Source organism: Dromiciops gliroides, chromosome 2, assembly GCF_019393635.1.
Source record: "Dromiciops gliroides isolate mDroGli1 chromosome 2, mDroGli1.pri, whole genome shotgun sequence".
Lineage (NCBI taxonomy): Eukaryota > Metazoa > Chordata > Mammalia > Microbiotheria > Microbiotheriidae > Dromiciops > Dromiciops gliroides.
This window is the reverse complement of record NC_057862.1, coordinates 416,862,214-416,875,789: the sequence shown is the minus strand read 5'-3', so window position 1 is coordinate 416,875,789 and position 13,576 is coordinate 416,862,214. Positions and strand designations below refer to the sequence as shown.

Below are 13,576 nucleotides of genomic sequence, written 5' to 3'. Positions count from 1 at the left end.
GTGACCCTGGGCAAGTCATTTAACCCCAATTGCCTTAAACATCTGGGGCCATCTTTAGTCATCCTGATGTATATCTTGCCACTGGACCCAGATGGCTCTGGAGGAGAGAGTGAGGTTGGTGACCTTGCACAGCCCTCTCTCAATTAAAAATTCAATTCAGTACAAGTCATGACATCACCCTGTCATGGTCCTCTTTGAGAATGAAGGACAAATAACAAGCACAGTAGGATCTTATGTTCAATACAACTTTCAGTTAAATGTGTGACTGTAAAAATATGTTCTATTATGTAATATTTGTGAAAATTTCTTTTCCTTTCTCATACCTCTAAGAATGTGCATGTATAGGTTTTTCCCATAAAAATTTTGTAATGAGAGGACAGTGGGGACATGAATTGATAATTACCGATATTCTTTTTTTTTTTTTAAGTGAGGCAATTGGGGTTAAGTGACTTGCCCAGGGTCACACAGCTAGTAAGTGTTAAGTGTCTGAGGCCAGATTTGAACTCAGGTACTCCTGACTCCAGGGCCGGTGCTCTATCCATTGTGCCACCTAGCTGCCCCTACTGATATTCTTTTAATTGTATTTGGCAGGGGATGGGTGTAATAATAGTAAGGTCTGAGATACTTTCCGTAGTCTTTTAGTATCTTCCGCTATTTAAGATATCCTGAAAATCAGTCCTTCAGTGTTCTCAAAATTGTGTCACCTTCAGTATAGACCTTTGTATAGCTCATGATCTAGTCTAGCTTGTCTTTACATATTTTTCTTTTCAGTGGCATTTTTACTTCCTTGTAGAGCACATCCATAATTATGATGTTAGAGTCCAAATGGAATAGCTCCACTCTCTTTGATACTGAAATGAGTTTGTTATTTTAAAAGGAAAAAAAAGGAAGCTCTTTTCTATTTTTTTGTGTTGTCTTTTTCAGTTTCATTCTTAAATGCTTTAGGGATGACTTTGCTTAGTTGAGACTATTGTCAGATTTTCTTTAAATCTTTTTTTCCCCTTTTTGGTTGTTTTAAGGAGGTAATACTGTTCATATTATCCTATAATCCTTCCCTGCAAGATTTAACACATTAGTTTATATTTTAAACTAGTGTGCCCTTGGTCACCATAGATCTGTTTGGCAAGCAGATAAAGTATTTACTAGCTGGTCCTTCACATCCCTAAAATATGTCAAGTTTCAGTCTACACTCTATTAATTCTTTGTTTTCATTTGTTCTCTTATTTGGCTGTGATTAAACCTGCAAGATGCTTTATTGGATAACTTCACTAGGTACATCTTGGCAGTTTATTGCTTGAGAAACCTGAGAGTTCTACCATCTTATTTAAAAATATCTTTAAAATTCTGAGCATGCCAGTTCAGGGACTAAACAAAGCTCCCCTACAATGTAAAGTCTGTTCCCAGTGCAATCTTGGAAATTCACTAGTTCCATTTTTCCCCCTATTCTCCTTTTCTATTTTTTTTTTCCAGAGCAACCACAAACAACAAAGTTCGAGACCAGGTTCTCTTGGAACTTAGTTATGTAAATTCAGATCTGCAGATCTTAAAGGAGGAATTAGAAGGACTTAACATCTCAGTGGAAGTTTACCAGAACACGGAGTAAGTGAAAGTATTGTTACTTCCAACCAGTAAACTGGAATTTGAGTTCCTTTAACGCTATTGCACAAAATGTGAGTATACAAAGTGTACAATAAGAGGAAAAGATGTTATATTTAGATTGTTGATACAAAGCCTGACAAACATAGCTTTGAGAAACAAATTAATTATAAATCGCTGGAAGATGTGGTTTGAACAGGTTGTCAGAATTAAAAAGATGAACCTGTTGAGTGTGTGCTAAAGTGAATCCAGTATTTAACAAAAAGACATTTGTTCTGAGCTCATATGTTGCACATCTTAACAGGAAGAGCTTTGTGCCAATGTCTAGTGTCAGAAAACCTCTCTTCATCCTGTTGTTAAGAGTTTGGCTCCCATGACTGAAGCACAAGAGGTTATTCTTCATAACTGTGTGCAGTAAAAGTTCTCTAGCCTGAAATAGGATGGCTGACAGTATTGAGAAAACTGGTTTGTCAAACACAAGGATGTAATTACTGTTGTTTGTAGCCTTATACAGCCCACAACTCTTTCTAGCAATTGAATGCAAAAGAAAAAAGTTCATAAAAATATGTTGATGGGAAAATTCTGCTAAAAGGTTATGAATGTCTGGGTGGGTGGCATAGTCCTACTGTTGGGGGCCTCACCTTGGCTCTGGAGCCTGGGAATTGTGAGCTGCAGTGGGCTCTGCCTATGGGTGTGTCCCCACTCAATTTAGCATTAATGTGGTGAGTCCCTACACTCTCATGCTGATGTACTAGTGGGATCAGGTCTATAAGTGGCCCTTATGTTTCTAGTCCAAGCAAGATGAGGAAACCTAGTTTTTTGTTTTGTTTTGAAATCATAAAAGTATTTTATTATTTTCTAGTTACATGTAGAGATAGTTTTCAACATTTGTTTTTATAAGATTTCTAGTTCCAGATCTAGTCCCCTCCCCAAGATAGCAAGCAATCTGCTGTAAGTTATATATGTACAATCGTATTAAACATATTTCTGCATTAGTTGTGCTTTGAAAGAAGAATCAGAGCAAAAGGGAGAAACCTCAAAAAAGAGAAACAAAAAGAGTAGAAATAGTATGGTTCAGTCTGCATCTAGATTCCATAGTTCTTTTTTTCTGGATTTGGAGAGCCTTTTCCATCATGAGTCCTTTGGAACTATCTTGGACCATTGTATTGCTGAGAAGAGTCAAGTCTATCACAGTTGATCAAAACACAATGTTGTTGATACTGTGTACAATGTTCTCCTGGTTCTTTCTGCTCATCTCACTCAGCATCAGTTCATGTAAGTCCTTCCAGGTTTCTCTGAAATCTGCCTGCTCATCAGGAAACCTAGTTTTAAAAACAAATAAATAAATAAAACAAAAAGTTATGGATGCACAAATTTCACTGAAAAGATTGTTTAAGTGGCATGCTTTTGTAATTTATCAAAAAAGTATTTAATAAATAAAATAAATATAATACTAAATAATTAGGTAGAGAAAAAGACGAATGCTCAAATTTTGCATTCTGAAAAGCTCTAGTGGCAAGAAGTGTTCTACTTAGAGGTACAGGTCATAGAATTATAAGATTTAGAGTGGCAGAGGACCTTAAAGATATAACCTAAACTCCTCATTTTATAGAAGTGAACTACCCTATAAATTAAACTATTTTTTTTTTAAGGAAACAAATCCTTGACTTCAGAAATCTTACATTTTACTAGAGAGTACAGAATATTCACAGATAAGTAAATAAAGGATGCATTCAAAATAAAACCAAAATAATTTTGGCTAGAGGGAAGGGAAGGGCCAGGTCACTAAGTAATAGGACTGAAGGGATCTTTGAACTGAAGGCCTTTGACTTTCTGGAATTTAGGTTTATCATGTTTATTTCATTCCACTGGGCTACAAGTCTAGTAACCTTGCCTTATTCTCTATGCAACAACCATTCTGGAGTTGTCCACTTTCCAGGGGACGCTGCTACTATGCAGGGTAAACTTATGGATGCCTGTCCTCCTAACTGTAGCCTACTAAGTCTCCACGTGGCATACTCCTACCAATATCACTTAACCAGTTAACATCTCTCTAATATTAATTAATCAGTTAACATTAATTAGCATTTACAAAAGGGTATTTACTGAGCTGGTGTAGGAAAGCCCAAAGTACAATGATAACCCTCTCCCCTTCCCCTCAAATAAAGGGCATACTTTCCTCTCTGCTTACCCACCGATTCTCTGGGAGAAGTCATTAAAAATTAAAGTGGTGTATTATAAAACATCTCCCCTAGCTCTCTAAGGCAGGGCCATGGAGCTGTAGGGATTCAGACAGTGGTACAAGAAAGTGAAAGGACTCCAGGTTATGCCTCTAAAGGTCTGTGAAAAGCTAAAGTTGCTAGCTCTGGAGACAGCTAACAGGGTTGAGGCAGGAGAATACCATAGACTGGCTGTAGGAGATTCTTGACCTGTATTTTAAGAATGGTGACCTGTAGAGTATCTTGGAACTTGAGGTAGTGGCCTCTTTTGGGGGGACCCAACCTGCAAGTATAAACAGGGGATATCCCATAGAGTGAATGCTACAATATGAAAAGCAAAAGGAGAGAAGAGGGATATAGCTTAATTGTGAAAGATGGGGAAATGCTTTGGGGAATTGGTATACATTCCTAGGGAATTTGTAAAAGGTAGATTTTTTAAAAAATCATTACTCCTGCAGTTGCTTTTTACCATATACTATATAAGGTATTGGCATTGATAATTGGATCTTCATGGTAGAGTACCCTGGCTGCACATATTTATGTGGCTTTGCTATGTTGTTGTTTTTTTACAGGGAGACATTTACAATTCCCCTGATTCCCCTTGGCCTAAAAGAAACCAAAGAGGTTGACTTGTCAGTCCTTCTTAAGGTAAATCTCTAAACTTGAGAGATGTGAATAGAAATGAGATTCATTATTTAAAACATAAATATAGAACTAGCAATGAAAGTCAGAACATGTTGTATGTATTACCTTTGCTATAACTGACTGAAAAATGATTAAATTTAACTGTTAGACCAATCTCACCTATTTTGCCATGTAAACTCAGCTGAGAATTGTATATGTTATTATCATATTCTTCTTTTAACCAATGCTCTCACTTCAGATCAGCTTATAGAAATCCAGATGGTAATACCCAGGATATTATGGTCCATATCCATAAACTTTTAGGTTAAAAAGAGGTTGTTGGTCAAAGCATTTTACAATTTAAAAATGATTTTGAGGAGAGTAAGAAGAATGTACTGTGGTATCTCGTTCATAACTTCCATAACTGAAAACGTGGATTGTTTTAAAGAGTCTCTTTGGACAAAGACTGAACTCAAGATGCTTATGAAAAAAAAGTTTCCTGTTCATTTATGTAAAGAAACTAGGGCTTCATTATTCTTTCTTTTTAAAAAAAATATTTTATTCTTTCTTTCTCTCTCCCTCTCTCTTTCTTTTAAATGTCTATGTTCCTGCTCTTTTATTTCTTTGGATTTTAGAGGGATGATCTGGACAGGATGAGGTAAAGTTTGGATTTGTGATTTTATCAATCAATGTGGGAAAACTCCCTAAAGTGTGGAAAATCTCTCTACACCAAGCTGAATGACTTTTTCTTAGCTTTCTGGTGCACTAAAATGAGACAATGTCAAGTAGAACTTGAACCCAGATCTTCCTGATTCCAAAGCAGTCTGTGTTCTCTTTACCAGCTACATCTGACTGTTCTTTTACTAGCAATTAAAGTCAGCCTTGCCACTATTTCTTCTTGAATGTCTTCTTTAGTCCACATTTTTAATTCCCCAGCTTGACCCAGTCTGTGATTTGGAGTTAGAGCAAATCTAGATTTCAGGGAACACATTCAGACTTAAGAAAATTTGATTTCGTGCTTATCTTTCTCAATTTATCTCGTATTTAAAGTCTGATGAGTATTTGAAGTAAAATATCAGACCCAGAAGAATTTGGAACAAATGGAATCTTATCAAAGTGGAAAAAAATGCTTTAGATAATAGTTGTTTTTTCCTTCTGGTTGATACAAGATTAGATTGAAAAGAAACACTTTTAAAACTAAAAACTAAAATTATAATTATTGCATTTTAGCACCTGTACAGTAGGATATTTGAGCACATTTTAACTTTGAAAGACTTAGTTCCTTATATTTATTATTTTAAAAGTTTTAACATTTAAAATTTTAATGTATTTTATTAGGGTAAAGTAGGTACATCCTGAGGGAACTAGACGGCACAGTAGATAAAGTGCTGGGCCTAGAATTGGAAGACATCTTGAGTTCAAATTTTGCCTCTGATACTTAACTAGCTATGTGACCCTGGGCAAGTTTTAACCCTGTCACTTACCTGAGGCAACTCAGTTTCCTCATTTGTAAAATGGGCCAGAGAAGGAAATGACAAACCACTCTAGTATCTTTGCCAAAAAAAGCCCAAATGGGGTCGTGAAGAGTTGGGATGACTGAAAACAACTCAACAGCCACTTTCTGACAAACCCTCCTCAAATAGAAAGTTAACCACAACATTTTAAATAAAACTGGTCAATAGTGATTGTGACTGATAATATATACCACTTTCCAATTTTAACATGTATTTTGTTGAATAAAACCTTTTTGATTCTTTGTTTTTTGCAAGTGACTTAGGTGGTAAAATAGAATTCCACTTATTAAACACAGAACTTCTCTAGGTGAGAGCATGAAGTACTTTGTGTAAGTTTTCCCATGCTGCAATCTTAAAAATCTATTCTCAGCTTTATATAAATTATAGGTTTGTTTTGGAGTTGACTTGTGGAAATTGATACTATTTCAAGACCCAGGATTATACTACTATTGGATTTATGGGCACAATTTAACATTAGCAGCTTTCAATTGGCATTTTCAAAGGGTTATATGAGGCTTTAGATACATCCTGTTCAAAGTCAATAGAACTGGCAGATAAAATCCAGGTTAACTTTGTAAAACATTAGATACTATGATAATTTTTTTTTTTGCAGTTTTTCTCCTCACAATGGTCCTTGACAAAAGGTTCATAAGATTAGCATGTTCATCGGTGAATATATTAGAGAACACATGTAAACTTTATGGGCAGCCTTATAGAACAAGATATAAAACATAGGGATTTCTAAATTAAAAGCAAGTTTGAAAAAAAATCAGTTGTAGTATGCCTTTGCTATTTGATCAGTTTAAGCTCTTGGACTGAGCTTTTCAACCAAATTGCTTTAGAATGTAATGACAATGGTTATCAATTACCCAGAAATCAGAAAAAGTGAAAAAGCTTTTAAGTTTTTTTCTTTATTTTTATCTGAGAATATATGTTTCACAAAAATTGAACCATGGACTCTCTGGCTAAATCTAGGTAAATCACGTCATTTGATGACTCTGAGGCTCAATATTATACTTCATGGTCAGTAAAGTTACAAGTCACACTTATATTTTACTTCTTCTGTGGACAAGATTCATCCAGGAAGTAACAGGTATAGATAAATTGTGATTTACATTATTGGAGGGAACATACTGAGTTAGATAAGCTATCTATTGTAGGAATCAAAAGGCTGTGTGATGTAATGGATAGAATGCTGAACTTGAAATCAGAAAGATTAGGGTTCAGGTCCTTCTTCTCAGACTTATTAGCAGTGAGAGCATGGGTAAGTCACTTAACTTCATTGTGACAAAGAATTGGTGGTTCTCAGAGGCTGTGCCTGTGGAGTGTAAGCTCTGGCAGGTTCTTTCATGCTTAAAACATACTTTCTGCTTTCCAAGGACCATTTTAAAAGGAGGGACTAATCACCAATAATTTAGAATCCAGTAATGAATTTTTTTTGGTCATGGAAATCCATGAAACTAAGAAAAATACAAAACAGCATTTAGTTCTTTGTAGTCATCTTGGTATTTCTGCAGTCAGAGTAGGAAGGTAGAACAAAAGGGGGCAAAAGCTTCTAAGAATCATATGGCTTTTTAAAAAAAATAGTCTGGGGCAGCTAGGTGGCACAGTGGATAGAGCACTGGCCCGAGATTCAGGAGGACCTGAGTTCAAAACCAAGCTCAGACACTTGACACTTACTAGCTGTGTGACCCTGGGCAAGTCACTTAACCCCAACTGCCTCACAAAAAACAAAACAAAAACAAAACAAACAAAAAAAATAGCCTGTTAACATTGTCTTCGTTATTTGTACTTTAAATATGAGATTGTTGTTCAGTCAACGATAAGCAGATATACTACTGGAGAAACTGAAATTTTCACCATACATGAAGTCAGAAGACAAAAAGTTTCAGTTAAGTGGAAGGATGGTTCACAGGTTATCCTTGAAAGGCAAGCAAAGAAACTGGTGTTATCAGGAATCTAAAGGCAACAAGAAGCATTTATCTCTCTGTTTTGAAAAAAAAATTGGGGGGGGGGCAGGGCAATGAGGGTTAAGTGACTTGCCCAGGGTCACACAGCTAATAAGTGTCAAGTGTCTGAGGTCGGATTTGAACTGAGGTCCTCCTGAATCCAGGGCTGGTGCTTTATCTACTGTGCTACCTAGTTGCCCCCCAAAAGTTTTTAAAAAAAAAATTAAATAGAAAACTAGTACTCAGACATAAATCGAGTAGCAATTTACAAATTCACAACATACATGGGGAAGCCCAGTCTGATTGGTGTGGGTGACCTCTGATCTTTGGTCTTATAGGAAGTGTAGGTTCAATATTCCCATCATCATCTGATCCACCTATATGCTGCTGTCACTGCTTCTGTAAAGTACATCCAGGGGTGGGTATTACTTTCTCTCCCCACAAAAATGTACATATGACACACTTTTAAGTTTAGTCTGCATGATTAATACTTTCTTAAGTCTAGACAATCTACAAAACAATGAATCAAGACCTGATTTGTAGCATTTGCTGATTTCCAATATTGCTGATTTTTTTTTTCACTGAAAATTTAACATTTGGTTCTCTCAAGTCAGTTGAATGGGCTCCAGCACACCTCTTGGGTGCATCTATCTTTCTCTGTTGCTGGTGAGCACCACACCTCCAAAGCTGCCAAAAGCTGCTGCTGCTGCTACTACTACCACTATTGTGTATATCCCCTATAGCTCCATGGCCTTATCCATAGAGAGGCCTCTTTGCTTCCAAGCCAGTGACTTAAAGAGGAAGTGAAGAAATACTATTTCTTGAGACACCTGGTCATCTTTCATCACAGTGCTAATGAAAATCATTTTTAAAAAGACCCTACCATAAAGATAATTATATCTTATGTACCAACATCTGTTTGGGGGAATGTTGGTAGAGAAATCCTACCCCAAACCCTTCAAATTATATCATCATAAACTTTTATAATTGTTAACTTCAACATACACGTGGCCATAGGGGAGGACAGTGAAAAATAGTTCATGAGTAAGAAACAAACAGGCTTGGGAGCAGCTAGGTGGCACAGTGGATTAAGCACGGCCCTGGATTCAGGAGGACCTGAGTTCAAATTCGGCTTTGGACACTTGACACTTACTTACTAGCTGTGTGACCCTGGGCAAATCACTTAATCCTCTTTGCCACCCCCCCCCAAACAAACAAACAAACAAACAAACAAACAAACAGGCCACAGGTTTGTAGACTCTGCAGAAACCTTAGGTCAATATTTTATGAATTATTTTCTTTAAGAAGAAAGTCACTGGACACGGGAAATACCTGATAACATCACAAAACCAAATTTGATTATATTTTAACATAGGAACTTCAGTACAACTCAACAAGCATTTATTAAATAACTGTCATGTACCAAGTCCAGTGGGATAAAGAGATGAAAAGCTGCTGACATTCTACTGGGGAGAGACCATATATACAGAAGTGGAAATATGAAATATGAGCAAAATAAGTACAAACCAATTTTGGAGGGTAGTGGTGGTCTGAATATTAACAACTGGGGAGATCAGGAAAGGCTTCTTGTAGGGGGTGGCATTTGAGCTGAGCTTCAAAGGGTTCCAAGAGGCAGAGGTAAGGAGGAAGTACATTCAAGGAATGGGGGATGCCTGTACAAAGGAATGGGGACGAGTGATGGAATATTGTTTATGGGAACAGCAAATAGGCTAATTTGGAATAGTGTGTGTAAAAGGGAACAATGAATAATCAGCTTAGAAAATAGGCTGCAGATAATTTTACAAGACTCTAAATGCCTAGCAGAAGATATTGTATTTTATCAAAGAAGTAATAGAAATTCCCTAAAGTTTCTTTCTTTCAAAATTATACTTTTTTTTACATTAATTTTTAAACATTTTGAATTCTAAATTCTTCCCTCTAGTCTGTCATGCACCCAATGGGAAGGTAAACAATAAGATACTAATTATACATGTGAAGTCATGCAAAACATTTCCATATTAACCATGTTGCAAAAAACAAGAAAAGTAAAAAAGTAAAAAAAGTATGATTTGTTCTGTACTTAAGAGTTCATCAGTTCTCTCTCTGGAGAGAGCCATGAGTCCTTTGGAATTGTCTTGGGTCACTGGATTGTTTAGAGTAGCTAAATCTTTCAAGGTTGATCATCATTCCAATAATGCTGTAATTGTGTACAACATTGTCCTGATTCTGCTCACTTTGCTCATCAGTTAATACAAGCCTTCCTAGGTTTTTCTAAAACCATCTCTTTTTTTTTCCTCAGTAGTATCCCATCATAATCACATCCCATAACTTGTTCAGCCATTCCCCAAGTGATGGGCATCTTCTCAATTTCCAATCCTTTGCCACCACAGAAAGAACTGCTATAAATGTTTTTGTACATGTGGGGTTTTTTCCCCTTTTTCTTTGATTTCTTTGGGATACAAGCCTAGTAGTAGTATTGCTGGGTCAAAGGGTATGTGCATTATAGCCCTTTAAGTATAGTTGTTCTCCAGAATGGTTGGACCAGTTTACAACTCTACCAGTGGTGCATTTTTCCTCACACCCCTTCCACCATTTGTCATTTTCCTTTTCTGTCATGTAAGACAATATGATAGATGTGAAGTGGTATATCAGAGTTGTTGTTGTTTTTTGGTGAGGCAATTGGAGTTAAAGTGACTTGCCCAGGGTCACACAGCTAGTAAGTGTCAAGTGTCTGAGGCTGGATTTGAACTATGAATTATGACTCTTATTTTTTATAAATTTGCTACAGTTTCCTATATATTTGAGAAATGAGATTTTTATGAGAGAAACTTGCTCTAATCCCCCTCCACCCCAGTTTCCTGCTTTCTTTCTAATTTTGGCTGCATTGGTTTTGTTGTTGCAAAACCTTTTTAATTTTATGTAATTAAAAGTATCCATTTAACCTCCTGCAATCCTGTCTATCTCTTGTTTGGTCATAAACTCTTTCCTTATCCATATATCTGAAAAGTGAATTTTTCTGTGCTCTTCTAATTTGCTTATGATATCACCTTTTATGTCTGAATTATGTGCCCATTGTGACCTTATCTTGGTATACAGTGTTAGATGTTGGTCTATGCCTAGTTTTTGCCAAGCTACTTTCTAATTTTCCTAGCAATTATTATCAAATGATGAGTTCTTACCCACTGTCACTACTGCTACCACTACTACCACCACCAGTTGTCCTAAAGTGCAGGTATGATTTTTCACTCTCTTAGTCAATAAACCCCTGTGATTCTCTATTACTTCTAGGATTAAATATAAACTCTGCATTATTATTATGCTTAGCTTTTACTATTTGGATGTTTGGTCTGATAACTGGTTGTTTTGACACAGATGTTTTATTCAGGAAAGATGCTTCCCACATAAGTAATTCACCTTTTCCTCTTCATACAAATATAATACATTTTGTATTTTTGCGAAGTTATTTGGTTCTTGCCATGTCCAACATCTACTGAGTCTTTTGCAAAGAAAATGTTTATTTTGTGTAGTTTGCAAGCTTTTGACCTTGTGTTTCTTCTTTGTGAACCGTGCTTGCAAATGCATTTCTTACCTATTTACACCTTTGTATTGAAGTAGCCAAATATCAAGGTATACATTGATATAATTTGGAGAATATTATTGAGTTTTTAATAGTGGCTTCTCTTATTTCTTCATCCTGTGCAACTGGTGTTGGTGCATAAGCTGCAGTTATTTTCACAGTGGTCTTTTTGCAAATACTTCTTGTGAATACTGAAATATAAAGAATGATATCCCATGAAATATTATTGTTGGGTTTTTGTTTGTTTTTGTTTTGCTTTTGGGGCCTATGGTCAAACTAATTCCACCAATTCTTTTGCCTCTCCAAGAAACATACTTTAAGTGTTCCTATAAAATCCTTTATAGGATTGAACCCATTGCTGAGCCCTTAAAAAGCTGGTCAAGTAACAAATGTACAAATGTTAGTAGATCTGTGATCACTTATGATTATTGTTACATAGGCTATTAATACATATGTCACAGAATTGTTTTTCAAATCACATTTTGAAGTTTTCTGTTTGTCATTTTCTTTAAAGGATTTTATCCTGGAACATTACAGTGAAGATAGTTCTTTATATGAAGATGAAATTGCAGATCTTATGGATCTAAGACAAGTAAGTTTCCATCTTGGATTCAACATAGTCACTAGGTTTGCATTATCATCTTCATAGTATGTTTTGATATTGCCTCTGAGGTAGCATGGCATAATGGATAAAGTAGTAATAATAATAACCATAATAAGTAGCATTAATATAGTGCTTTAAGATTTGCAAAGCATTGTACAAATATTATCTCATTTATTAGAGAATGGAAGTGTTAGATTCCTTTCTGATGCATACTGGCTTCATGAAGCTAGGTATGTCACTTAACTCTAGTATTTTAGATAACTCTAAGACTATAAGTTACAAAGAAGGTGCCAATCTGCATTTGGAGTTTTCTCCCAATTCACTGTAATGATATCACAGGTCTAGCTGATGTCCCTATTGTATTCTATTTACCTGTAAGTGTGTTGTTTTCATTTCACAATGCCACAGTGAAAAACAAATTGCAGGAACCACCAACTTTTGTTAAGGTAAATATCACACTAATAATTATGAGAGGCATACTTGGGGTGGGTGTGGGGAAGTTGTAGGAACAATATTCTTTGAATTGATTTTATGTGTTAGATCAGTTAGCTGATACTAGTAGTGGGTTGTTTACCTTTATTCAATGTTTCTTTTCTAAATATCTTCAGGCTTGCCGCACACCTAGCCGAGATGAAGCTGGTATTGAACTGTTAATGACATACTTCATTCAGCTTGGCTTTGTTGAAAACAGATTCTTTCTACCCACTAGGCACATGGGAATTTTATTTACATGGTAGGTTGTTGGGGTTTTTTCCCACTTTAATGAATATTTTCCTATTCTTATTTATGTCAACTACTTCTGATTTTGATTCATTGCTCTTGTCATTTTAATAGCAAGTGTCTTTTCTACTTGTTGAGCTTATGTAAGATAGCTAAAGAGGTATAGACTACTGAATGTTTACATAGCAGATCCCAAAGAACTTAAGACATTTAACAATCATTGTTTATTTGTACATCATAAATTATTTGTAGAGTAGAACTAGAGTAGTTTCAATCTTCCTATTATAATTAGGGAAAATTGTGTCACTGGAAAGAAGAATTCTTATTCTAGGATTGACAGGTGGTTTTAATGACAATGCCTTTTCCTAATTCCTAGGACATATGCTGATGAATAAGAAATATAGATTTGACCAGACAATGAATTTGGATAGCCAATTTTTTATGAGTATTAGCATGCAATCTTTTAGACATTTTTTTTTTTACTCTATCTTCTTTTTACTTATTCCTCCTCAGAGGTGCCTTACTTCTGACTATCCTCTCCCTCGCTCTGCACTCCCTTTTTTCACCCTTCCTTCCTTGTCCTCTTCTCCTCCTATTTTCCTGCAGGGTTAAATAGATTGCTCCTCCCAATTGGGTAGGAAAGCTACGCTCCATGAGCCCACTCCAATGAGATCAGGGTCCCTGAGCTAATTCTGTGTTCTAAATTTTTCTTCCTCCCTCCCTCCTCAACCCTCCCTATGAGATCAAGCAATTCAATATGTCATACTGGTGCA

The 13,576-nt window shown here is 36.0% G+C and overlaps 1 protein-coding gene across 3 annotated transcripts in view; it reads left to right on the top strand.

Moving 5' to 3' along the window:
* RHPN2 (rhophilin Rho GTPase binding protein 2) overlaps nt 1-13,576 on the top strand; it is an 82,675-nt gene that overhangs the window by 45,495 nt on the left and 23,604 nt on the right. For 2 of the 3 annotated variants that reach the window (XM_043989662.1, XM_043989663.1), the window contains 4 exons: nt 1,471-1,599; nt 4,388-4,463; nt 11,994-12,071; nt 12,692-12,816. In XM_043989662.1, coding sequence (XP_043845597.1) covers nt 1,471-1,599; nt 4,388-4,463; nt 11,994-12,071; nt 12,692-12,816 — 408 coding nt within the window. Of the gene's footprint in view, nt 1-1,470; nt 1,671-4,387; nt 4,464-11,993; nt 12,072-12,691; nt 12,817-13,576 lie in introns of those variants that run through there. The other variant, XM_043989664.1, reaches the window with a different exon arrangement.